This window comes from Phocoena phocoena, chromosome X, assembly GCF_963924675.1.
Source record: "Phocoena phocoena chromosome X, mPhoPho1.1, whole genome shotgun sequence".
Taxonomy (NCBI): Eukaryota; Metazoa; Chordata; class Mammalia; order Artiodactyla; family Phocoenidae; genus Phocoena; species Phocoena phocoena.
The window spans coordinates 109,671,916-109,698,231 of NC_089240.1; the positions used below are offsets into that span (position 1 = coordinate 109,671,916).

The window sequence follows — 26,316 nt, forward strand, 5'->3', positions numbered from 1 at the left end:
GGCCTCTCATACCTCCTAATGGCTTCACACACGAAGGGAAGAGCAGACCAAGAAATATCTTGAGGTTTAGTGGGGAAAGGACAAGAAAGAGGTTTGTCACATATTTATATACATATATATTTATATATTTAGCTTTTAAGTAAATGTTCCGACATAAAAATAAGTTTACAGACATACTAAATAAAAATTTACCTTTTCCCCCCGAGTGTTTCTGTCTCCCCAGATTGCACAGATTTTCAGTTAGTAACATGAATACATGTCAGGTAAAGAAAAACTACAAACTTATAAAATATGTTAGCAGACAACTTTCCTAAACAGATGAATATAACGCCATATATTCATCTTAAAGGAATATGAAAGGAAACAGTTCATTTTCTGAGTCAGGCAATGTGGTCCTATCAGTTGAACAATGGCAAAGGGCCCAAATACTAAATCTCATTAAATATTCTAAAGGCTACCTTGACTCTGCTCACTGACAAATCTAAGCCACCTCATTATTTAAAATGTAATATAAAACTATACAAAATAGTTTGGTAGACCAAAGCTTATCATTTAACCTGAAATCATTATAATGTAGCAGCTTTATTATTACCAGTGTTGGATAAACCCAGAGGGCAATGAGGCATTTAACTGAATGGCTTGAGAGGAACTTGTGCTTCACAGACATTTCTAGGCAGGAGAAAGCAACAGTGAGTGGCCCTATCTTGTGGCCTGGCATTAAGAGATTTGCCTGGCCAGCTCTGTGGAGGCCATCCAACTCTGGTACAGCAACATAAACCAGAGGTTTAACAGGTTTCAACTGTTACAAACATATCAGATGCAAACAATTTAAATCTATTTCTGAATGAATGGGGTGGAACTGATGGGAAAAGTTGAGAGAGCTATAAAATGGAAAAGTTAAGGTTTAGAGGGTAGTATCTGAATTATGAAAGAGAGGCATTTAAGAAAGCAATCCACACGAATGCATTAGCTTGTACCACTTCAGCCACTAGTTTGACCAAATTACAGATTACAAAAGGGACACTGCCAAACGAATTTACTTGAAATAGAGGCTGGGGGTGAGCGGAAAGAACACTGCAATTTCTATGGCTTTTGGGACCTCCTCCGAAGCATTCAATAAAATGCCTTTTCACAATAAAAGTAGGGTTAATTTATTGTTTCCCACAAAACACAAAAATTACATTTTACCTAAAATGATTCAAAATGGATGGTGTTCAAGTTACCTTTACTTGCATTCAATGTTTACTCTTTGAGACTATCTTGTTAGGTATGCAGCACTAAAGCACAATATAATTTAGCATCATAAAAAAAGAATTATGAAATTGGCAAAAGTTTCAAAGAAAGGGTTGATGATGAGGATTTATAATAATCATTAAATGTATGGCTTTAGATATATCTGGTAAGACTTCCACAGTCTGAAGAATGAGACTGGAGGACTCCCTAGTGACTGACAATGTCCCTTTAATAAATACCTAGAAAGCACATGCTGTGAATATTTCATCGTATTCTAACGGATCAAGTTTTCATTAGTGCCATGGTCTCACCCACCCTACCCCAAAATATATTTTACTGTAAGTATCTTACATAATAAACTCCTGCCCCAGTGACTGTTGCTCCTACAATTAAGAAGTATACTAGGCTGCTGCCATCTTTCCCAGAAGCACCTGCAGACGCTAGTGATCTAGAAGGGGATCCTAGGTGATGACACTGCACAACTGTAGGTAAAGATAAGGCCAAGAAAGAAACAAAAGGAAATAGAAAAAGCACTAAGTATTAATGAAGAAACATTCAACACAAAGGCAGGGAAGCATTTTTGGTTACCCTGTGCTAAAAAAGAAAAAAGTGCTGCTCCAGGAATGGAGGAGAATGTATATTTCCTCAAAGTCTGTTATCAGACACAGCTCACCTATTTCTTACTCCGATTTGACCCACAACTGGCAAGAGCTGTCTACTTTTCTTGTGCACTTGGGAGTTAGGTCAGGGAATGATAATCTAAGTAGCTTCAAATAATTTTCATGTCCCCCCTTTTTTTAACCTAGATCAAGTAACAAAGATAAGTTCACCGTCTTACCAGGGTAGAAAGAACTAAAACTGTAATGTCATCCAACCATTTGCTCTCAATAAGTAAAACAAACAGCGTCCTTCAATCAAGGGTGTTACCAGGTGTTATCTAAGTTGGTTCACGCAGCCTTACATGATCCAACTTTAGACTGATCTGCGTAGTCACAGTAAACCCTGCCAAGTTAAAGAAGAATGCCCACAGAATAACTCCTCTGTGACCAGCTAAGCTGATCAGAGTTCATTTAAGGAGATATTATTGTGGTACTATTAGATAGCAGTTAAAACCATATTTCTCACCTCACACAAACTCCATCCTAAAACTGGAGATACTAGGCCTACTTCTATAATTTAGTATTTGGGTGAGATTCAGGGATAGTTTTCCTTTCAGGAATGCCAGATTGAAGGTTGTTGTTTTTAAATGTTTATTATCCCAAACTAAGGAAAAATAAAATATTTGACAAATGGGTCAAAATCAAATATTGTGCTAAGGAGCTGCAATGAATTTTGACCATATTCACAGGTTAGTGTGTCACATCCAAGAGAAAAGGTACAATTTTATGGATTAGTCAAATCTAAGAAAACGCAGAGCTTCCAAGTAAAGAGTAAAAAGACAAGTGAAAAAAGCAAAGATAATCAACGTGAGATTAAATTTCAGTCATTCCCAAATTGGCTCTCATAGGATATTAGACAGTAGGCGCTTTAAAGAAGGCTTTTTGGAAATTCTTCCAAAAGGAGAAAGGAGAATTAGTTGTAAAAGTCTTAAAGCAGAGTAGTACTGAGTCTATTAATGGGAGCTGTTTGGCAGCTTCTTTACACAAGCTGCTTTTCTACTTACATATGCACCAGCTCCTATTGTTGATAAGCCCACAATAAGGACTAATACAGAATTATCGATTTTGCCCCCTGATGCACCAGAGCTAGTCATTTGTCTTGTCATCTGGAGTTCTAGAGGAACATGCCATCGCTGGAACAAGTTGCCTAAGGAACACAATTTATTAAGACACACACACATACAAAAATAAAATAGTTAATACATGTTTATGACTAAACATCAATGCACTGTACAAGTAAAGACTTAACTGCCCATTGGGCTGTGTGATATTCACTGTCAAATGACCAAGGGAAAAAAATCTTCAAAACTGTACACACAAATACAACAGATATCAGAATGCACACTCTTAAGTTGTTGGAGTTTTAACAGTACAAGTTAATGCTGTCCAGGGAGGAATTTATAGCTTCCAGAAAAGGTAATGAAAAACACACGGGCAGTTCATCGAATACCTCTCTCTTCACATCTTCACCGTAAATGAAGTAAACATGGAGAGATGACTGAATAGATAGATATAACAAGTTAACTACAGGCTACCTGGGACACACTAACAACTACTTAAGGAGTAGTCTAAATGGCTGGCTCAAACCTTGCACAAAATAATAAACGCCTGCAACACAACCTAACCAGAATACAGTTTAGTCTTGTGTGAAAGGTAATGTGTCCTGGAAGACAGAAATGGTAAAGCTTAGAAGAAAACCAGAAAAAAAAATTTAGGTGAATTTATCTCCCCCAAAGAACTGAAGAATTTTGGACTATGAAATATTTTTTACAATGACAAAATTTAAAATATCTACCAACTATCAATACTTGGCTCTCAGTCCTCCAAAATAATACAAAGATTATGTTGATGTAAAAACTCGATACAGCTATGTAAGAATCTGAGGATCATAACAACGCTCACAAATGGAAATGTAAGAGTTTCATAGACTTCTTTCTCCAGGAGGATGCTGGCATTTTCAGATGAAGGAAGAAGGTCTCAGCACCTTCTCTGCTTGTGAGATTCCTCGTGTTGACTATTAACCTAGAACAGGGGTTTGCAAAACTTTTTCTGTAAAGAACCAGATAGAAAATATTCTCAGGTTTGCGGGCCACGTGGTGTCTGCTGCAGCTACTCAATTCTGCTGATGTTGCACAAAAGCCATAACATATAAACGAATGGGCGTGACTGTGTCCCAATAAAACTTTGTTAATGGACGCTGGAATGTGAATTTTAAATAATTTTCAAAAAATAGTCTATTAACAGTTTTTTTCAGCCATCTGAAAAATGTAAAAACCAATTTTAGCTCAAGGGGCATACAAAAGCATGTGGGTTTGGCCCGTGGGCTGTAGTTTGCCAATCCTGATCTAGAACAATGGTTCTAAAACTTGAGTGTGCATCAGAATCCCCTGGAGGGTTTATTAAAACATGGATGGCCAGACCTACCACCCGGAGTTTCTGAGTTGGAGGATCTGGGATAGGGCTCAAGAATGTGCATTTCTAACAAGTTCCCAGGTGATGCTGATGCTGCCAGTCTACACTTTGAGAATCACTGGTCTAGAGGCAAGTAGATATGTTCTGGTCTGATCAAGCTTTAAAAGACAAACAGAACGGCGCCAGTAGCTATTCCCTATGTACTTGCAGAGATGTGAAATAGGGAGCTATCCCCCTTGCTTTCACAATTACAGGGCTCAGAGGGGTAAAAACACGTCCAAAACAGGGCTGCAGTCTCTTACCTGAAATCCTTGGGAACATGTGCATTCCAGAACTTGGAATTGTTAGGTTTGACGTATATAATGCATACACCATATAGTAACACCCAACACAGTAAGGGGCAGCAACCGAGTCACACACATTAATGCTTCTATGACCAAGCACACTGAGTGGAATAAACAAAAGACTCTAAGTAGCTTCTCTCCAGTTCAGGTCAGGTTTTACTGACAAATGAATTACAAAAACTTGATTTTTAGTCCTATTTTGATTTCTAGATTATAGATAAGAGACTATGGACCTATATTCTTAGAACTGGAAATGTATTTTTCTCTACTGTTTTTATTTCTTACCTGTTTTAGAATCCTTCATCACCACATGAAATAAAACGGCTTATATTTGGAAATAACAACAAATCACTAAAATAAAAACATGTGCAAGAGTGGAGAAGCTTATCTTGATCTGGGCAAGCTTTTGATTTTCAGAAGTCCATAAAAACGATGAAGCATCAGAAATAGAAACTGACAACTCTCAGAGCTTAGAAAATGAAACTGGGTAGAAAAAGTTCCACATGGCTTAGCACAAAGAATTTAGTTTTGTCCTTTACCTTCACTCCAAGTTTTTCTTTACTGAAAATAAATGCTTTTAAAATTCTGTTTATCCCTCTAGATGATCCTAAATACAGAAATAATAATAACTTTGCTTTAATATAATAATTTAATATAATATTCTGATTTTGCTTGCTTTTCACAAACATAAAACTAAAGGTGTAGATTTGGGTAAGTTCAGCAGTTCTTGTCTCAATTTGCACAACAAAAAAAGACATTTAAAAGTAAATTGGTTTTCTCAGGGTATATGCCCAGTAGTGGGATTGCTGGGTCATATGGTAGTTCTATTTTTAGTTTTTTAAGGAACCTCCATACTGTTCTCCATAGTGGCTGTATCAATTCACATTCCCACCAACAGTGCAAGAGGGTTCCCTTTTCTCCACACCCTCTCCAGCATTGATTGTTTGCAGATTTTTTTTTTTTTGATGATGGCCATTCTGACCGTCATACCTCATTGTAGTTTTGACTTGCATTTCTCTAAAAAAAAGGTTCTAAATAACCTAGGGGCAGGACAGGAATAAAGATGCAGACGTAGAGAATGGACTTGAGGACACGGGGAAGGGGAAGCTGGGACGAAATGAGAGAGTGGCATGGACAGATATACACTACCAAATGTAAAATAGATAGCTAGTGGGAAGCAGCCGCATAGCACAGGGAGATCAGCTCGGTGCTTTGTGACCACCTAGAGGGGTGGGATAGGGAGGGTGGGAGGGAGACGCAAGAGGGAAGAGATATGGGGACATATGTATAGGTATAACTGATTCACTTTGTTATACGGCAGAAACTAACACACCATTGTAAAGCAATTATACTCCAATAAAGATGTTTAAAAAAAAGTAAATTGATTTTTTACAAAGTAAATGGGTTTACATTTAAACTATTGCTTGAAAAGAAATATAATACAATACTGTCATTAACAAACCAACTTTTTACATACCTAGTGACTTTAATTTTGTAAAAGGTGATAATATTGTATGGATGTTCATATTTTCCCTCCAATTTTCTTTTACCTATAAAATTATTCCCACACCTTTCCCCCCATAGCCTCAAAGTTTTAGGAGATTTTACATTATGACTGAAACATGCCTTTTCACTTGTCTTATTAATGTGGGAGAGCCACCTTACTCCTTGACTTCTCATTGCCCCAATCTACTTGTTTTAGATTTTCTGCAGTCAGACCACATGTACAGAGGTAGAGCTTCCTTCCTCACACTTAGGATTCAATTCTTTTTTTTTTTTAATTTGATCATTTATACGTAATAATATGATTGCCATTTTAGCGATAATTAGAACCTCTACTGTGTCATATAATTATCATTTCTTTTTAGTGGTTGGAATAATTAAGATCTAGTCTCTTAGCAAGTCTGATAATATAATACAACATTATTGTCTATATTCATTATATCGTGCAAAGATTCAATTCCTGTAGGTGTTTGATCAACAAATATTTCTTGAATTAATGAATAAAATAAGGAACTAGAAATTCTCCCCGGTTCTACTGATAAGGACTGAACACTTTGAAGAATTCTTTGCAAAGAAGTTTTGGCCATATCCCATTGTACAGGCTGCTTAATAATAAATTAGTAACTTCAAATACCACAGGCTAGCATTAGAATAGTACCTAAATTAGCAAATTCATTTCTTTAGACTTCATAATCTCCTGTTTTTCCATACTCCCAGAAGGCCTTTTCCAGAAATACATTCACACAATTGAGGCACCTAGGAATCTCAAGTGGTTAAGAGGTCTATATGCTCTTGAAGCTTGTTTTCTGAATGTCAAACTTATTTTTCTGACATGGATAAAACACAGGATAGGACAAGCCTAGATGATGTGTCCATTGTAGTTAGATGCCTCTTGTGTGAAACACTCTGAAGGCACCAGAAGAAAAATGATTTAGATGACAGAAAAAAAAAATCTAACTCTATTCTGCAAAGTTACGTCCTTCACATTACTAGGGTTTAGTCACTGAGAATTCACCACGTACCAGAGACTGTACAAAATGCTGAGGACACAAAAATAAATATGACATAACTCCTGTCTCAGACAGTGTATAGCTTAGGAGGGGAGAATGGCTGCTACTATTCTGAATATCAGAAAATGAACTTGACACAAATCACAAGAGACTCAAGGCTGCTCAGTTTGGTTTTTAATCCTTAGGTCAGAAGAATGGAAGGGAAAGAGTCATTATTCATCAGAACAGTAGTTTCCAAACTTGCCTGATCATATGAATTACATCAAGGGGCTTGTTAAATATAAATATAAATTCCCAAGGCTCTCTCCTAGAGATTCTCATTCAGTACTTTTAGGGTTGGCCCTCCATTCAATTTATATGACCAGGAAAGTTTTGGAAACATAAAACTTACAATATGCAACAACTCCCTTAAAATATTAGAAAATGTCTAGAAAATACAACATATTAATTGGTTTCAGAAAATGCTGACTTGCTAAAATTTTCTTCGGGAAAGTTTTGCCTCAGCAGAAGGAGTAGGTAAAGGCTCATCTTCTAGGCTTCAAAGAAAGTGTCATGTGGCAGTGCCCAGGAAGCCTGGATCCTTGCCCTCAAGATGTCCAGTTTCCTTTTTAAAGAGGTGAGAAGGATTCTGAACAGAGAAAAATGTTCAAACATTTGACCCTCACCTCAGGGGTCGGTGATCAGTCTGATCACATCGGTGGCACAATGTTTGATAACCAAATAAAATACTACAGAACAGAAAATATCTACTACCTAACCAATCTGCTCAGTGCTGAATGCAGATATAAAGTGATGACTATTAATTACCTTTAATCATTTCTGGAAAGAGGCAGAGCATCCAAATAAAGTAAATAAACAAATAGTAGCAATTATGGTTTTAAGGTAAAAGGCAACATATAATGGAAACGAACCTGACAATGGTGACAGATGTGGATGAGATGTTTCAAGGGAGGTTTAAAGTTTGCTATAATCCTGGCAAAGAACTAGTGGGGAGGAAGGGATAAAAGGAGGGGAAATGGCATATCAACAAACAATGCCTCTTCCTGGTCTATGCAAAAACATATGGTAAATGCTGCTATGTGCAAAAGAAATCAGATTAAAAGCAATCAGTAATCGAGCCAGAAAACAAGGTTGATGCCTTAAATGACAGAAGCATTTCTTTTTGAAATTGTAACCACCCCCACCCACTGCTAAAGGTAATGATGTTATACTCTGGTGCTTGGCCAAAGGACAAAGAGTAAGTGTATACAAAGAAATGATGGATATGTCAAGAAGTCAGAATATATTCTACAGCAGACTGCCTTAAAATAAAGTCATGCAATGGAAAAGAACGTTTTCAGTGAGTATTTTTCAGTAGTTCTAATATCACCAACCACCTCAAATGTCTCATAACTCAATTTACCTTTGCAAATCCATACTTAATTGATGAGAACTTTTGGTCAGACTTCAGAATGCTGGCAAAAGTTGTGAGTTTTAAGCAAAATAAGTACACGAAGTTTGAAAGCCCAGTGTGGATGAAAATCTTCAGCTTACCTAAATTTCTGTCCAACTTACATAGAGCATTCTCATTTCAATGCACAAAACCCATACAGATGACATCATAGACAGGATGTTAGTTTTTAAAATCTAATCTGGTCTTTAAGTTCCCAAAGCAACATGTCTTAGAACATACCTCGGGTACACCCATCAGGAAACATTTTCTTGAGGCATAGCAACTGGAAAAACTTTTCAAATGCACATTTCCGAAGACTCTCACAATCTAAGGGAAATATTTTCCACTTTTTTTTAAAGCACCCAGAAGGCAGTTCCAAATTGAAAAGGCCTCAAGGCAGTTCCACACTGACATAGCAAATGTGAATCTCCTCGGGTGGCCATTCAAAGATGATTGATAAAAAAAAAAAAAAGAACAAAACAGCGCCTCCTACAGGTGGATAACTCTTTACCCCCCTGAAATTGTGCAGGTTGGAAATCAGCAGGCGCAAGACATGCTTAGATAAATTCAAGGAATCTGATGCCCAGTGGGCTAAAGGGGAACCGGATTCATCCTTAACCTTTTGAGGTCAAACTTTAGGAAGCAGTGTGGAGTTGGGGCAAGAGGATTAGGGACCTAGAGACTGGCAAACTAACCTTTGCTCTGCCTGTTACTTAGGTATGTGACCTTGAGCAAGCAATTTCACCTCTCTGTGCCTCGGTTTATTATCTATAAAATTAGTGGGTTGAACTTTACTACGAAATCCCTTCTGGCTCTAAAATTTGCTGAAACAACTTCATGGAGGGCAAATACAATGCTTTCTGCAAACTGTTTCTTCGAAGCGTTGAGACTACCAAGAATTACACTGACGAGGCATCTCAGACTAATTCTGGGCCAACTCTTCCCGGTGGCTGGCGCACAGGCGGACTGACTCCTTACTTGCACTGATTGCACTGTTTCTGTTTCACAGGGCACTCAAATCTATGAATCTGATCTGGGGTTTGGAAGGTAGGCAGGTAATATGCTCATTTACAGAAGGAACTGAGGCGTAGGGCTTAAATGTCCTGCTTAAGGTCTCTCAATCGATAAATGACAAAGTCTACTTCACCTCATTGCTCTAAAAAGGCTGACTGGGGGTGGCCGGGAGGTGGCATTGGACAATACGAGACAGCCAGCTGTTCTGTTATCCCTGAACAGCAAACCCTCCCAGAAAAAGGCCTCAAGCCGACTACTGGGCTCAAATCCCTTGAAGGTCAGGCCGGCACGGCTTGCGAAACTTACGGTTTGAATCCCGCCAATTCGGAATTCACGCGACTGTTGAGTGTGTTTATAGTTTTTCCCCAGGGGCGGGGGTGGGGTGGGATGGGGAAGGCCTGAGAGGCATTGGGAGCCTGTAGAACCCAGGTACTTGGTCTTCAAGGTGGGGTTTGCCCGGGATGGGTCAGTCACCTGGGAGCCGGTTCCTCTGCCTCGGGCCTCGGACGCACACTGTCCGCACCAAGGGCGCCAGCTTATGCTTCAAAGCACCCGCCGCCAGGCCTCCACACCGGTACATTTCCGCAACCGCTACTCTGGACCTCCTCCTCCTTTCCTTTCTTCTTAAGCACGGACGGACCGACAGGTCAAACACCGTGGGCCTTGGCCAGTTCCCCCGGCTCCCTTCACACGCACTCTACGTAGGCTCCTCCTCCCAGCTTCGGGTGGGCATTGGACAGCTAGGCCGGCCTTCTAGAGCAGGGGAAGGGGAAGCGCGACTGGAGGCCTACTGCGCAGGCGTAACACTCAGCGCCGCATTGCGATTGGTCCGCACGGAGAGAAGCTGTGCGCATGCGCTTAGCTGTCCGAACGCTTGGAAAGACCACAGGCTGAGTCGCTTGCAAGTTTCTGTGGGTTGATGGCAACGCGTTCCGCTAAGCGAGCTCAAAAGCTGTCCAAGCAGGGACCGGTGGGGCCGCTTTGCCTGGCGGTTGTGGCCGGTGCTGCCGCTCTGTCGATGGCGGGAACCTGTAACGGCACCTCACAAAGCGTGGCCCCAGCACCGCAGTTTGTTTTTCTGTTTTAGGCCACTATATACTAGGTACTAAGCTTTCCGGGTTCTCTGGCTGTAGTCCACTTCCAGTATTTCCGTAGGTCCAGCCGGGGCACCTGGCTTCCCAGATTCGGTGTGGACTTCCGTCTTTACAAATTGCTGGCGCTTTCCCACCCAGCCCCTGTTTGCAGGACTAGTAATCATTCCGTGCTCTCTTTCCCAAATCGCTTTTATATTGTGCAGTTCTGTGTCCTAGATGCTGTACGAGGGCTGCGGACAGTCTCCTGCTATTACGGCTTCCGTGCTTGAGAGCAGGATGCCGGCAAAAAGAGTTTGTGCTTCACAGACTTTCTGTGGGAGTATTCCTAAGCAGGATTTTAAGAGTTGTGGGAGGAGTAGGGTGGGGGGCTGAGTGTAACTAGGTGTTTTGACTCTACCAAATGTAAGCTAAATTGGAAATAAATTATTGGCTGTATGCAAAACATAACATATGCCTATTTCAAAGTTTTGAGTTACATGTTCATTTAACAGGTATTTATTGAGCACTTGCCACTTGGACTGTGCTATTAAAGGAGCTCTGGGGGATATGAAAAGTATAGGAAGTGGTCACTGTCTAGTTGGGGAGATGACATATACTGGTCATTTAAATAATAATATCTGATGTAGTGCAAGAGCAAGAGAAAATATGGGATGGAATAGCTAAGGAAGGACTTCATGTAAGAAGTGTTACTTGAGCTGTGTCTTGAAGGATGAGTAGTAAAATTCAAATAGTGGAGGAGAAGGAATGATATTTCAGGTGGTGAATACTTTGGGACCAAAGGTAATATTTTCAGTGGTTAAGCACCATTGACTTTGCATCCGGTCTGCCCCAGGTTGAATCCTGGCTCTGCCACTTGGGCAAGTCACTTAACTTGTGCCTCACTTTCCTCTTTTACCAATCTCATAGGGTTGTTATGAAGGTTAAATGAGCTAATATTTGTAAAGTATCTTAGAGGAAGCACCATGCTGCTTGGAGGTATAAAACAAAACCCAGCACGTTTTCAGGGGACAATGGTAGAGAGTACATACTAGGAAGTAAGTAAGGACGGGTGAATATGGTGGGGCCAGATTTGAACAGGCAAAAGGGTTTGGCCCTAATATTGTAGGTGATGAAGTTATTATCTTTAGTGGAATAGGGATAAAGAATGAAATTACAAAGTTGTTTTAGGAAGTTTAACCCAGGAAGCAGTATTTATTGGGTGAACATGATCCAGGGTTCCCTTACTCATTAAGAATAGGTTAGGGCTTCCCTGGTGGCGCAGTGGTTGAGAGTCCGCCTGCTGATGCAGGGGACACGGGTTCGTGCCCTGGTCCGGGAAGATCCCACATGCCGCGGAGCGGCTGGGCCCGTGAGCCATGGCCGCTGAGCCTGCGCGTCCGGAGCCTGTGCTCCGCAACGGGAGAGGCCACAGCAGTGAGAGGCCCGCGTACCGCAAAAAAAAAAAAAAAAAAAAAAAAAAAAAAAAGAATAGGTTAATGTTCAGAAGTGCAGGTAGTAGTTGCCTTTTTTAAAAAAACATTTATTTATTTTTATTTTTGGCTGCACTGGGTCTTCATTGTTGCGCGTGGGCTTTCTCTGGTTGTGGCTAGCAGGGGCTACTCTTTGTTGCAGTGTGCGGGCTTCTCATTGTGGTGGCCTCTCTTGTTGCAGAGCATGGGCTCTAGGTGTGCGGGCTTCAGTAGTTGTGGCACGTGGGCTCAGTAATTGTGGCTTGCAGGCTGTAGAGCGCAGGCTCAGTAGTTGTGGCACATGGGCTTAGTTGCTTTGCGGCATGTGGGATCTTCCTGGACCAGGGCTCAAACCTGTGTCCCTTGCATTGGCAGGTGGATTCTTAACCAGTGCGCCACCAGGGAGGTCCCAGTAGTTGCCTTTTAAGCTAGGACTCTTTGGGGGGATAAATATTGAAAATATCAATTCCACAATAAGGTAAAAAATGATTTCTACTTATTTCATATTTTAAAGGTCTTGAAGACATTGAAATTTATTGCTATTTCTAAAAGCCAGTAATAAACATGGATTGATTAAATACAAAGTTAATCATATCTGTTGGTGAAAGAAGCTTTGGAAAACACTATCAAAATCATGACGATCAGATACCTATGAAAACAACTGGGTGTATTTGAAAGACAGTCATTTAATGATGCACAATTAACATACAAAAAAGACATTGTACAGCACATTTATTTTTGCAATAGGTACAATGAAGTTTTCTTGTCCTCTTAATAAAAAATTATATTTTATCATTTTGGGTGGCAAAAGCAACTTACACATATTGAATAACTCCAAAAATATAAGTGAAATTTCCCCAAAATCTCACTCCACAGAGTATTTTCTTAGGGCATGGGGCCCATTTTGATATACCACATTTCCAGAAATCAGTGTTTCTACCTTACAAGTATAATGTGAACTCTCAGACTCAGTGACAAGTTTTTGCTGGGAGCATATGTCTAAATAATCTTATGTGGATGTAATATCTTTTTATATCTCCCAGAAAGTTAGCATTAATTATGGCTATGAATTAGCAAAGCTTCTTTTCACTCTTTTTTTTTTGGCTGTGTTGGGTCTTCGTTGCTGCATGCGGGCTTTCTCTAGTTGCAGCGAGCAGGGGCTATTCTTCATTGCTGTGCGTGGGCTTCTCATTGCGGTGGCTTCTCTTGTTGCGGAGCACGGGCTCTAGGCGCGCGGGCTTCAGTAATTGTACCACGCGGGCTCAGTAGTTGTGACTTGCGGGCTCTAGAGCACAGGCTCGGTAGTTGTGGCGCACAGGCTTAGTTGCTCCGCGGCATGTGGGATCTTCCCGGCCTAGGGCTCGAACCTGTGTCCCCTGCATTGGCAGGCGGATTCTTAACCACTGCACCACCAGGGAAGCCCTTCTTTTCACTCTTACCTACTGGATATGCCTAATTAATAGTTACCTTTTTTAAAAAAAATAGCTACTCTTCTCTAGATAATGGTCACCAGGAGCATTAGCTTCCAATTCAGAGGAGAATGATTTGGCAAACTATTATCTAGACATCAACCAATCAGAAACAAAATACTGTACAATGAGGATTACTGTTCACACTGGACAATGATAATTGGTATTCATAATGATGACCTTCGATTAGCCAACTAAGATTAAATCCTTCTCGAGGTTTAATACTGAATCGTATAATCTAGGGTTTTAGAAATGGGTGACCCACATATATGCTAAAAGAGTTAGCTGTATATATATCTGCTAACTCAGCTTAAAAAGCTTCTTAACTAGAAGACCCCATTTTCCCAGCCATTTTGAGTAACTTGGACTTGGCTGAGCAGTCACATTCCAATTTGCTTACAGATCTATCACCGATGCACTGAATTGTTTTCCTCATAGTGGGAACGGATTTCGTCATACTTGTCTCTTCTGCAGCTCAGCCTCACACACAAATAAGATGGTAACTCACGTGTGCTGCTGGAATCCCTGACCTTGATGGCGTTAGCAAATAACTCATACGTCGGTGCTATTGGTATGTGTCAATATTACCTTAACTTATGAAATATGTGGGAGGAGGGATAAAGTCTTAAAAGCAAACATAAACGGGCACATTTTATTATATGTAAATTGTACCTCAGCAGAGTTGATTTCAAACAGATTCTGAACCCGCAAATCACTTTCGGCAGAGGGAATACTGGTCTTGACCAAGATGTGTGATGCTTATTAAGCCTTGGGAAGCTGCCCCCAACACTGTAAGAAAGTTCTGTTCATTTATCATCTTCCAAGCATAACCTAGGCGTCTGGCAAATTAGACCCAACCACTTTGTTCTACATTCAGTTGCAGAGGGGTGAACGCTCCTAGGGGTTTATAATTCCTTTTGAAACTCCACCATTCTGGAAGGATTTTTGATTATATGGAGGGCTCAGGAATGTAACACACTGTGAGGTTTATGCTATGTCCCAAGATCCCTCCACCTGGACCTGTAATGGTTAGCCCCGGAAACAAAGTCCCCTTTTGCTGAAGCTGCCACCACCAGCTTCCCCCTTCTTCTACCCCATGTTCGGCCCTCTCCCGTGGCGGGCCTTCCCCATTGGCCAGACAAACACAACCGACTGCGGCAGCCAATGGGAGCCACTCTCCTGAACATTCGGAGGATGGGTGCTCGTGGTGTGATAAGGGGAGGTTGGCGCCTGGCACGCGCCCCCCTACATCTGACAAGTCTGTGACAGAAACACTAACTCCCCCTACACACGGACACCCGTGCCCCTGCCTACCTCTCGCAGCTGCGCGGTCCCCCATAACCCACAGCGTGTCTTGGCAGCGCCCTCCCCGGCTCCTTGGGGCGCGCGAGCGCACCTGCTTTCTCAATAAGACAGAGCATCGCTTTATCCTAAGGCTTGGGAGGGGGCTGCGGAGGCGCGGCGCAGCTGCCGGCCGCTTGGTGAAGGAGGTATCTCCGCCCCACCCCCCACCCCCGTCGAGTAGTGTCGCTCCGAGGCCGAGGTGCTCCAGAGATGCCTGAGGGTGCAGCTCTCTTTGTCCTCCCCAGCGGTGCCGCTGACCCCGTGCGCTCCGAGAAAGTGGGGGTGGGGAGCCCGAAACCTATAAACCTATAAAATAAATGGGGGCAAGGAGAAAGGAAGACCATCCTGGGGTGGTGTGTGCGGCTCTCCCCACCCACCCTTTCCTCCCTAGGCTTCCTCCCTCCGGTGTGTCCCTGGAGTCCAGGCAGGGGAGGGTCTAGGCAAAGGTGCGGTGGCGGCCGCAGCGGCCTGGGGAGCGCGGTAGGATCGCACGCCCGAGCGTCCCGTCCCAGCGCACAGGCGCAAGGAGAACGCTTGCCCACTCTCCTCCATCTCTCCTCCCCTCCCTGGCTTTTGTGTCGCTGTCTCAGAGCTGCTAGGAGGGTGCGCTGGAGGAGGGGGGGCCTGGGGTGAGAGGCACCCCCTTCACGCGCGCGCGCGCACACGTTGCTGGCGCACGCACACACGCGCGGATACAGACACGCACACACACACACATATACACACGCACAAAGCTCGCTCGCCTCGAGCGCACTAACGTGGCCGTTTTCTTTGTGTGGAGCCCTCGAGGGGGGTTGGGGCCCGGGTCCGGTCCGGGGGAGATGGCGCAGCCCATCCTGGGCCATGGGAACTTGCAGCCCGCCTCGACCGCTGGCCTGGCGTCCCTGGAGCTGGACTCGTCGCTGGACCAGTACGTGCAGATTCGCATCTTCAAAATCATCGTGATTGGGGACTCCAACGTGGGCAAGACCTGCCTGACCTTCCGCTTCTGCGGGGGGACCTTCCCGGACAAGACTGAGGCCACCATCGGCGTGGACTTCAGGGAGAAGACCGTGGAAATCGAGGGCGAGAAGATCAAGGTGATCCAGACGGTCAGGTCCGGGAAGGGAGGGATCTGGGAGGGGGCCTTGCTAGAGGCGTTGCTCTAGTGGTTGTAAATGTCCAGCGCGTGGCTGCGTCGCCGCTTGCTGGGCCCAAGACCCTCGGCACGTCCTTATCCCCTTCGCCTCTCTCAGTGGCCCAGTACCCGCCTCACCCGTTTTCTGAGGGCGGGCGGGAGTGGCTGCATTCATGCCCTTTGCCCCTGCCTGACAGCTCCCACTAGGAAAAGCCTGTTTGATCCTATCCTTGACCCTGAGCCGGGAGCAGCGGCACCTGTGGGCAGAGGGCGGTATGAGGGATCTCCGTCCTGGTCTGTGGGATGGATCCCAAAGCGCTTTACACATCTTGAGGTCCCTTCTACCTCGTGGGTGCCAATAGGTTGCAAAAACCTGCTTTGGCTAAGCCCCCAGGCCTTGCGGGGGTGGGAGGAGATGGAACTCCATAGAGAATGAAAGCTGCTTTATTTTAAATTACAAGTTATAATTAAGTTTAAGGCTGATTTGGAATAGGAGTGGTGTGGGGTGCTTCTGGCACAAAGCCATGAGCCCTTTTAAAGAAATTGAGACAGGGTTACCTGCCAACACTTCATAATAGATTAAACTAGTTCTTTTGGAAAGTACCCCTTAAATGATATCTTCTTTATTTGTCTGGGTACCTAATGCCCATTACTCATTCTGTGGGTATTGTCTTCAGCAGGCCTTTGTAAAAATGCAGAGAAACTTATCTGAGGGCCAAGGGAAGTGTCTTGGTGCCCCTCTCTCTTTAGTTTGTCAAGTAGGCTAAGTACAGATATTCTTGTCTGACCATTTGTGCTCACTTTTGGTTCAGAAAAGGTAGAAACTCGATAGGACAGTAATATTTCAATGTGCAGAGGATGGAGGGAGGGAGGACATGGCAAGGGCAGCTTCATGTGTCAGAGGAGCAGAGGGGGCAGGGTTATGGGCAGGAAAGCCACCTCAGAAGGCACTGGGCACTAAAGACCAACTTCTTTAGACCCACAGCTGGCCTTTTCTTAATTCTTTTTGTCTTTTAATTAATTAATTAATTAATTTTTGGCTGAGTTGAGGCTTCATTGCTGCGCGCGGGCTTTCTCTAGTTGCGGCGAGCGGGGGCTACTCTTCCTTCAGGGCACAGGCTTCTCATTGTGGTGGCCTCTCTTGTTGTGGAGCACCAGCTCTAGGTGCGTGGGCTTCAGTAGTTGTGGCACGTGGGCTCAGTAGTTGTGGCTCGTGGCCTCCAGAGCACAGGCTCAGCAGTTGTGGCGCATTTGGCTTAATTGCTCTGCGGCACGTGGGATCCTCCCGGACCAGGGCTCGAACTCACATACCCTGCATTGGCAGGCGAACTCTTAACCACTGTGCCACCAGGGAAGTCCCACAGCTGGCCTTTTCTTGAGCCTATGGTCGGACACTGTCGGGTGAAGGCAACCCTCCCTCCTGCTGGGTAAACAGCCCCAGTGACCACAGGGCCTCTCTTCTGAGTGATGTGGAGAGAAGGACTGAGTAACTGAGGAGAATGATGAAATGCTCTAAACTGTACAAGGTTCCTGACTCCTTCATTATTAAAGTGAATGTGTTTTAAAATGGCTTCAGAGACCAGGCCAAGGCACTAGATGTCAGGAAGATGGGCAGCTCAGTATTGGTAAGGGAGGGCTCTTGAAAACAACTGAGACCCAGGATCAGGAAGACAGGGCACTGTTTGGAAATAATGATCTTTTTTGCCCCTCGCATTTTGGAGGGAATTGCTACATTTCCTTTTAAAAGTCAAAGTAGGTCTCTGTCTCCATCCTTTCCTAGGGCTCTTATGTCAATATCTGCTTGGCTAGGACTTCTTTAATCTAACATTGTAAGACTCTGGCATTTCTAAAACATGCCTTTTAAAATCCCAACTAGAAATGTACTTATGGATGTGCTCTTAAACCCTCAAAACCTTTTGAATTTAATGCCATCGCTTGTTTAAAATCGTGTCACATTGAGCCAACGAGTCCTCTGGATTTAAGGGAGGGGGAAATAAGTCCCCTTGAAATTTAGATGGAGGAAAAGGAAGCGTTTGAGCATCTAGGGAAGGAGAACAGGGGGAGAGGAGAGGAGGAAGCCAGAAAGTGGGAGGTGAAAACGAGTGGAAGAGGGTCACAACCCAATGGCCTTGGGGAAGTTTTGCAAAGATTCCTTCCCTTCTAACACCCAGTACTTGATCAAACTGGATTTTACAGTCTCTGCCAAAGATTCCGGACTTTTTCCCAGAGGGCAGAGCCTGTGACAATGTGACTCACTAGAAACAGAGCCCAGCACAGCACCACGTGCAGATAAGTGCTTAACACAGGCTTTTTTGGGAAGATGATATTTTCAAGAGGGCAAAACCTTGTGACACTGCTCATGGAGGAGCCCTCTGAGTGCAGATTCTGAAGGAGCTCAGGGTGGGGTGTGGGAGCAGCGGGATGGGGACCCTGCCTCTGGCACAGCTGCTACAAGCTCAGGGCCCAAGCCAGCAGGCGAGACCAGCATGTCCTTGGGGAGATGGCAGAGAATGGCAGCTAGCAAATGAGCTCCATAGGAGATGATTTTGCCCCATACTCCGGCTGGCCTGAAGTTTCTCAAGGAACAGGTACCAAAATCACGCTAGGAGGTGACTGCCTTTGGGGAAGAGAGAAAAGTCCCCAGGCTGAGGTGGCCCTAGACCATAGCCAGCAAGAGAAGGCTGTCAGGCTCTAAAATGCCAGTGCTCACAGGAGAGTGGCAGAGAGGTCTCAGCAAGCTCTTCTCTCAGTTCAAGAGTAGGGTGTGGCCTCTCCGGGGCTGCCCCCCTGTGTCCCAGGGTAGCACATACTGTCAACCCCTGCAGGGGGACGACTAATTTAGCATATTTGGGGCTACTGTCTTAATTACCAGGGCCATCCCTAGGGCCTTGAAGCCCCATTTGGTGTCTCCAATCAATGTGTCCCCCATGCCCTCACAAGATTTATAATCCAGTATTTCCTGGTTCACAAGAACATCAAGAAAAGCCTACAATAATCATAATAACGACAACAAGTTCTATTTATTGAAGAAACAAAGAGCACAGGCTAGGTGCTTCCCATGCACGATCTTATTTGGTCTTCTCAGCAACCCTATGAAATTAGGACTATTATTACCATTCTTGTTTTAGAGATAAGGAGACCAAAGTTAGACAGATTAAATAATTTGCCCCAAGGCACGTGGATCTGAGCTTCAGTCTTTGACTCTTGAGCCCAAGCACTTTGCCATCTCACTATCCTGCCTTCCCCGTGACAGGGCCAGGATTTCAACCTAGATTCCGAGCTCATGCTCTTTCCTACTGCTCTCTCCTCTAGCGGGGCAGTATCTGGCTGGGGGGCATTGTGCTCAGGGGGAGGTGGCATGCTGGGCAACCAGCCTTATGGTCTCTTCTAGGCCAGGGGCCCAGGGTTTCAGCCCCAGAACCCAGACGCCTTCAAGATGTCACCTTCAGCTGCACCCCAGACGTCGAGCCGAGTACCTGGGTTTTACTTTTTGCACCTTGACTGCCTCACCTTGGGTATGAGAATCAGAGGATGTTCAGAGATGGAAGAGACCTTAGAGCATCTCTAATCCGACTTCCTTGTTTTACAGAGAGGAAACTGAGGCTCAGAGAGGGAACGTGATTGCTTAAGATCACCCAGGGCCCGGCCTACAACTCAGGTCTCCTAATTCCCTTTTCGGTGCTCTTTCCACACACCATGCAGCCTGGCTTAGAAGAGCATGTAAATCCCCACTCTGGGCCAGCCCCATCGTCCATCCAACCCACAAAGTTACCTGTGACAGGGACACGGTGAGACATCATATGGGAAAGCTGACAGTCCTCCCTGACATCAGCCTAGGAAGGATGGCGGCCTCCCCCAATCCCCAAAGGCAGGGTGGAGCTTCCCTTAATGACCATTAAGTGTCTGTCACCTTACAGGTTTAGCTAAATCATATTGCACCTGTCTCAGTCTAAAAGCATTGGAAAATGCCGACTGGGGCCTGTGTTTGGGGGTGGGCAGGTAGTAGAGGGGAGGCTCAGTTCTAATTTTTGAGCCATTCCTTGTAAATTTTCATGCAAGCACCCCCTGCTGTCCAGTTGGGTTCCTCCTATAGCCTGGGCAACCCTCTGCCCCAGCACTCCAGAACAGGCACGCTCGCTGCAGGACAGCCGAGGCTGTGGGCAGGTGCTGTTCGGGATCGTGGATTTCTCTTCCTCCACTGATCACTTGGAAAAACACCTTCGTGTGCTACATTACCGAGTGGCTGAGCTAAGCGTTCCCTCGGAAGCTGCCCGCAGTCAGAATGACGTCATGTCTTCCTTAGGGCCTCTGAGCTTCCATCTTCTGCCAGTTAGCTGAATGGTTAATTATCCAGCAGTTTTGTTGTTTCTCTGTCTCCCTTGCTGCCTCTCTTGCTGTGGGTGAGTTTCTCTTTGTTGTCGTCCTTTGCCATTCTCTGTGTCAGCCTGGTGTGTGAACGTGGTGTATCTTAGACGCAGATGGGACAGCCAGCTAGCTGAAGAAAGATTTATCTTAAACTTTTCCCGTCATCCACTCGGGCATCCTCCAAAGGTTACAGATGTATTTTCTCTCTCTTTCCACTTCTACCCCCCCTCCACCAGCCTCCAACAAAAGGACATTCATGCCTCATCTGTAGAAAGACGCTAGATATGTTCCCTAGGGATAAGAAATACCCATGTCAGCTAAGAGCACGTGCAGGGGTGAGGAACTTGCCGAAGCTTGCTCAGGCAGCGGTGGCCCTAGGAAAATGGTTTACAAGGCTAGATTTATCTTTGGCAGCTCCCCACCCTGTGCCCCTTGACTCTCCAGAGTCCCTGTCACTTTGGGCCTGCCCCCAGCCACCCATGGCATGTTGCTGGCCTTCCTCTCTCTTCCCCCTCCCCACTGACTGCGTTTGCCTTGGCTCGATCTCATCCTCAAGAAGCCAAGCTTGGACTTCCCTGGCAGGCCAGTGGTTGAGACTCCGCGCTTCCAATTCAGGGGACACAGGTTCAATCCCTGGTCGGGGCAGTAGGATCCCAGATGCTGTGTGGCGCAGCCAAGAAAAGAAGCCAAGCTTTCTGCACTTGCCAGGATGAGAACCAACGGATCCAAGGAGCAGTGCTACCAGGACAGGGCTCATGGGCCCTCTGAGACAATGGCAGCAGCTAATATTTGCAGAGCACTTTATATTGTGCAAAAGCTCTTCCTCGCATGTTATTTCATTTGGCTGGTCATTGACTCAGCTAGAAAGCTGAGGGGCTAGAACCCGGTTTTCCCAATTCCACATCTACTGCTGCGTCTCCAGCAGCGCTAGCCCAATTAGCTGTCTGGCCAGACTTGATGGTGGCGGTTTCAGGCCAGGGGCGAAGGGGGAGTGTATTAGGCACTGTGTCCTGTACTTACAAGGAATGCTAATCCTCACAGCATCCCTACCAGATTGCTGTGTTTATCCTTAGTTTCCAGAGGAGGACACTGAAGATAAAATAACTTGACTGAGGACACCTAACTAGTGGGACATGATTGGGTTGAGATTTGCACCCTAGTTGGTTTGACTCCACTATACCCCACTGGCCCTTGGAGAGAAAAGAGGATCCTGGGGGCATGTGTGTGGCTAAGGGGCAGGCGTCAGGTGCAGTGCCCACAGGAAGGGAGGACTGGGTGAGGGAGCGCCAGCTGCCAAAGGGAGAGGAGATGCTTTCATTGTCCGACAGAGGCCAGGGGCTTATGAGGATGCTGAGAAGGACAGGGACACTAAACCCAGAAACAAAATGAAGTCAGTCGTGTTCCAGCGAGCCTGACTGCCGTGCTGTCCCTTTTTGATGGCTCTTGAGGCCACAGCATTGGCTCTTCTGATTCTCTGCTGTGAGCAGCCTGCTTCCTGGCTCCCCTCTCACCACAGACAGGGGTGCAAAGAACTTGGGGTGGGGTTTCTAAAGAACTGGAATGAGAGCAGTAGTTGAAATTCCGAGCCTCTGAATAAAAGCTCCAAGGCTCCCCAGCCACTGGAAAGGCAAAGGAGGTCTCCAGCAGAGAGGGCCCTCCCTGCAGTCCTGGTAGCTGGGGTGGCGTGCACAATTCTGAAGCCACAGAAAAGCCAAACAGCCAAACTACTCAGCCCCAAACACCTCATACACTCCCACCCACGTTCCTGCTAGTGGCAAGTATTTTTAGAGCCCTGAGCTCATGGTGTTAAAGCATCTGCCACATGCCTGAGGGCTGGTAGGCATTCAGCCTTACTCAGAGGCAAGAGTTACGACTACCGGAGGGTGGGGGTGGGAGCCAAGTGGTAATGATATTCTCGCAGTATACCTGCCCTCTTCCCACTGACCTCCATTCCTTTCCTGGCCTGCTCTCCTCTTTCTTCCTGCTCAGAGCACCAGAGAGGTGGAAGAAATGAAAATCTCTTCTGTCTCTGCTTGCCGAAGCAAATCAGCCTTTGAGGACTTATGTTTTTCTGGGTAACCGAAGTCGAATGTTGTCTCCGAAATCACCTTGGCAGATACCTAGGATGCCAGACAGTAGTTTTGCTGGCTCAGGCCAATACTGCTTTTTGATCACAACGACGATATTGATGACAAGCATGATGACGAGTGATCTGATGCAGAAAAAGACTGCTTACAGTCTAGCTGGAGGGATGCCAAGAACACTGATGAAACGACTAGAGAACAAATAAATATATTCTAAATGGTGTGGTGCAGACTCAAAGTGCGATAGGAATGCCTAAGGAAAGATGATTGAAGAAAAGTTGGAGAAGGTTTTAGGAAGAAGGCGCAGTGTGAGCCGAACCTGGAAGAATGGGTGAGGTTTGGATAGAGCAATGAGGGGGCAACCACTTCTGCAGGGGAAGCTGGACTAGCAGGACCAAAGGGACAGAGGAGAGAATGAAGCAAGTACAGCTGAGTAGTTGCAAACCAGGTTGGGTGGGGTCCAATTATGGCAGACAAACGTTCCATTTTGATGCCACATGCAGTAGAGGGCTATCGGAATTGGCTGAAGTGGAGAATAATGTGCTGATACAAGCAGGGATTTAGGAAGGCTAGTTTGAAAGCAGTATGCAAGAGGCACTGGAGTGGAGACGTCTAGAGTCCAAAAGACTTTGCTGTAATCCGGGAGTGAGGAGAGGAGAGTCTGACCAAGAGACATGGAAATCTAAATAGGAGGAGATGAATTCGAATGTCGTGCCAAAGGAACATGGCGGCCATCTCCATTGAGGAGATGAAGGGAAGCCTGGACAATGAAAACTGACGTTCACAATGATGACTCTGGGGCCCTGTAAGATCTTCATTCGGCAAAGAGATTCAATTATATTTACTAGATTATACTTACTGACTGCTAACTCCAAATAAAGGCTATACTTCGCTTTAAGAACCATAGTAGTCAATTAGTGACCATAATCGCATTTTCTTTCATAACTGAGAATTGTATAAGGCCTTGGGGCTGTCGTTCTCAGCATGATTTCTCTTGTCCAAGACTTTGGATGTATAACAGGAAATAGATTGGGCTGAATGTGTTTAGACTCCAGAGTATCCCCTGGGAGTTGTATCTTTACATACGTTATTCATTGGCCTTATCCCAAAAGCTGAGATGCAGAAGAAAAATCCAGTGAGCTAAATTACCTTTTACATAACAAAGAAGTGAACTTAAAATCAATTGAGCCACACGGTGAGATTTTAACACTAACTTTGTTTGCTTTAAAAAGTCATGAAAAAAAAACCAAACCAAACAAAAAAAACCAAAGTGATGTATGCATGAAGTAGAAAATTTGGAAAATACAAAAAAAAAAGAAGAAAGTAAATATCACCTAAGTCCCACTGTTCATAAATAACCATTAATGTCCTCGCATATACACTTCCAGTCTTTCCTATGCATTTGTCTATGTTTAATGTTTTTAAAAAAAATTGGGACCATAGCATATGAAAAATTTTGTTTCCTACTTTTTTCACTTACTTATATTTTATGAGCATTTTCTACACCATTTATTCTATGAAGAGGTTATTTTAATGGCTGCATAATAGCCCATTGTATAGATATATATTGGGTTGGCCAAAAAGTTCATTCAGGTTTTTCATAACATCATATGGAAAACCCCAAACGAAATTTTTGGCCAACCCAATACATACATTTTAGCTGCTCCTCTCCTAGGAGGTTGTTTCCTGTTTTTTTTTAAAGTGATTAAGATCTTTGTGCAGAATTTTGACCACATATCTCTTTCTTTTCTTTTTTTGCTCCCCCCCGTTTTATTGAGATATAATTGATGTGCATCACTGTATAAGGTTAAGGTGTACAGCATAATGGTTTGAGTTACCTATATTGTGAAATAATTACCACAGTAAGTTTAGTGAGCACACATCATATCATACAGATACAATAAAAAGAAAAGGCCAAAAAAAGAAAAAGTTTTTCCTTGTGATGAGAATTCTTACAATTTATTCTCTTAACAACTTTCATATATATTATACAGCAGTGGTAACTATGGTCATCATGCTGTATATTATATCCCAAGTACTTATTTACGTTATCTGCTATTTCTTTTGTATAGATTTCTGGAAGTGGGATTCTAGGCTCTAAGAGTTTTGTACATTTTTAAGGTTTTTGACAATATTGCCACATTGCCCTCCAGGAAAGTTGACCAATTTACATTCCAGTTTTTCAACTAAAAACCTTAAGAAAGACTTAATAAACCCTGAAAGAAACTTCTCTCTATATGTTGATAAGTCCATTCTGCCAATTTGTCAAAGAACCACTTCCTGTGTCAGGGCTTGTCACCTCATTTTCATAATGTCACAGAACCATGTTTTCTCCTATCTGTTCATGTTTCGCTTTCTGACTCCAAATACGGGTCTTTGTATCTTCCAGGTTCAGGTGTGGGACACCGCCGGTCAGGAACGCTTCCGAAAAAGCATGGTCGAGCATTACTACCGCAATGTGCATGCCGTGGTCTTTGTCTATGACGTCACCAAGATGACATCCTTCACCAACCTCAAAATGTGGATCCAAGAATGCAATGGGCATGCCGTGCCTCCACTAGTCCCGAAAGTGCTTGTGGGCAACAAGTGTGACTTGAGGGAACAGATCCAGGTGCCCTCCAACTTAGCCCTGAAATTTGCCGATGCCCATAACATGCTCTTATTTGAGACATCGGCCAAGGACCCCAAAGAGAGCCAGAACGTGGAGTCAATTTTCATGTGCCTGGCTTGCCGATTGAAGGCTCAGAAATCCCTGCTCTATCGTGATGCTGAGAGGCAGCAGGGGAAGGTGCAGAAACTGGAGTTCCCACAGGAAGCTAACAGTAAAACTTCCTGTCCCTGTTGAAACCAAACGGTGTAAATACAAGAGCAATTATCACTGGAGGTTTTTTTCTTTCCCTTTTTTCCGTGCCTGTGTAACACCGACACCTGCTTGTTTCCATACAAATTGATATTAAAATAAAATTTGTATAGATTATCATATGCCTTCATGTCTTGCTTTCCTCCAAGAAGACATTTCTGATTGTGATGAGTAGAAGAGGCAGCTCGCCCTGCTAGAGAGGCACACTCCCTACCAGCCTTCTACGCTGCCTGAAATGCTCATCCTTTGAGTCACTTCTTCAGGACTAATTCATTCTCTCACATGATGTCATCAGTGGGCAGAAACACCTGGAGGGGGTGGAATACAGGACAGATATGCGGTTCTAGAGAGCCAGTGCAGGCAGAGGGATAGAGAAGTTTTGAAAGGAGACATTGACTCATCATTATTTCCTAGGGTCCTTGGATGTCGAGAGTAGGCTGCTCTCTTCTTATTTCCCAAAATTTAAACATAAAAATACAGGTTGCCCAACAGGCCCAGTTCCTTCCAATGCTGTTAGCTCCTGCTTCCCCATTTTTCACCAAGCAGCCCTTGATACCAGAAGTATTTCTTTCCCCCTGCCCTTTCTTGAAGAGGGCAGGGTTCAAGCTAACATAGGTCTATGATGCCCCCAGATCTTTGTTGGAAGAAATGTAACAGGAGGATTCATCCCCTACGTTCCAAGACCCTCTGATTTAGTTGTGAGAACAATGTACACACTGAAACTACTTGGGAACAAAAATTAGACAAGAATATTACCAAGTGCAAGACTGTGCTATGGAAATTGAGAGCATCATATACTCAACATCAGGGAGGAGTCACCAAAAAAGTCATTGAACTTATTTTGGTTGTTGAATAAAGTGTAATATTTGGATTGGTAAAGAGGAGGGGAGTGGGCAAAAGTAGGGAGGCAGGAATGACCCTGGGGCTT

The 26,316-nt window shown here is 44.4% G+C and overlaps 2 protein-coding genes across 4 annotated transcripts in view; one reads left to right on the plus strand and one right to left on the minus strand.

Annotated features, from left to right (window-relative positions):
• The window catches only part of AIFM1 (apoptosis inducing factor mitochondria associated 1), a 28,017-nt gene extending 17,629 nt beyond the window's left edge, over window positions 1-10,388 (minus strand). The window contains exons 1-2 of one of the 3 annotated variants that reach the window (XM_065900549.1): window positions 10,082-10,388; window positions 2,897-3,039 (exon numbers count right to left, since the gene is read on the minus strand). In XM_065900549.1, coding sequence (XP_065756621.1) covers window positions 2,897-3,039; window positions 10,082-10,187 — 249 coding nt within the window. In that variant the 5' untranslated portion in view covers window positions 10,188-10,388. Of the gene's footprint in view, window positions 1-1,584; window positions 1,716-2,896; window positions 3,040-10,081 lie in introns of all 3 variants that reach the window. The other 2 variants (XM_065900550.1, XM_065900551.1) reach the window with 2 other exon arrangements.
• A 4,737-nt stretch (window positions 10,389-15,125) lies between these two features.
• Window positions 15,126-25,505, plus strand: RAB33A (RAB33A, member RAS oncogene family). Its single transcript, XM_065901061.1, has 2 exons — window positions 15,126-16,041; window positions 24,918-25,505. Exons 1-2 carry the CDS (start codon window positions 15,784-15,786, stop codon window positions 25,371-25,373), a joined length of 714 nt encoding a protein of 237 aa, XP_065757133.1. The 5' UTR covers window positions 15,126-15,783; the 3' UTR covers window positions 25,374-25,505.
• Window positions 25,506-26,316: the final 811 nt, after the last annotated feature.

What these genes read in the sequence shown, in the direction of transcription:
- RAB33A (XM_065901061.1), top strand. Translation starts at nt 15,784, where the DNA reads ATGGCGCAGCCCATCCTGGGCCATGGGAACTTGCAGCCCGCCTCGACC. An exon ending in TCGAGGGCGAGAAGATCAAG is followed by an intron (nt 16,042 to 24,917) that starts GTGATCCAGACG and finishes TGTATCTTCCAG; the next exon opens with GTTCAGGTGTGGGACACCGC.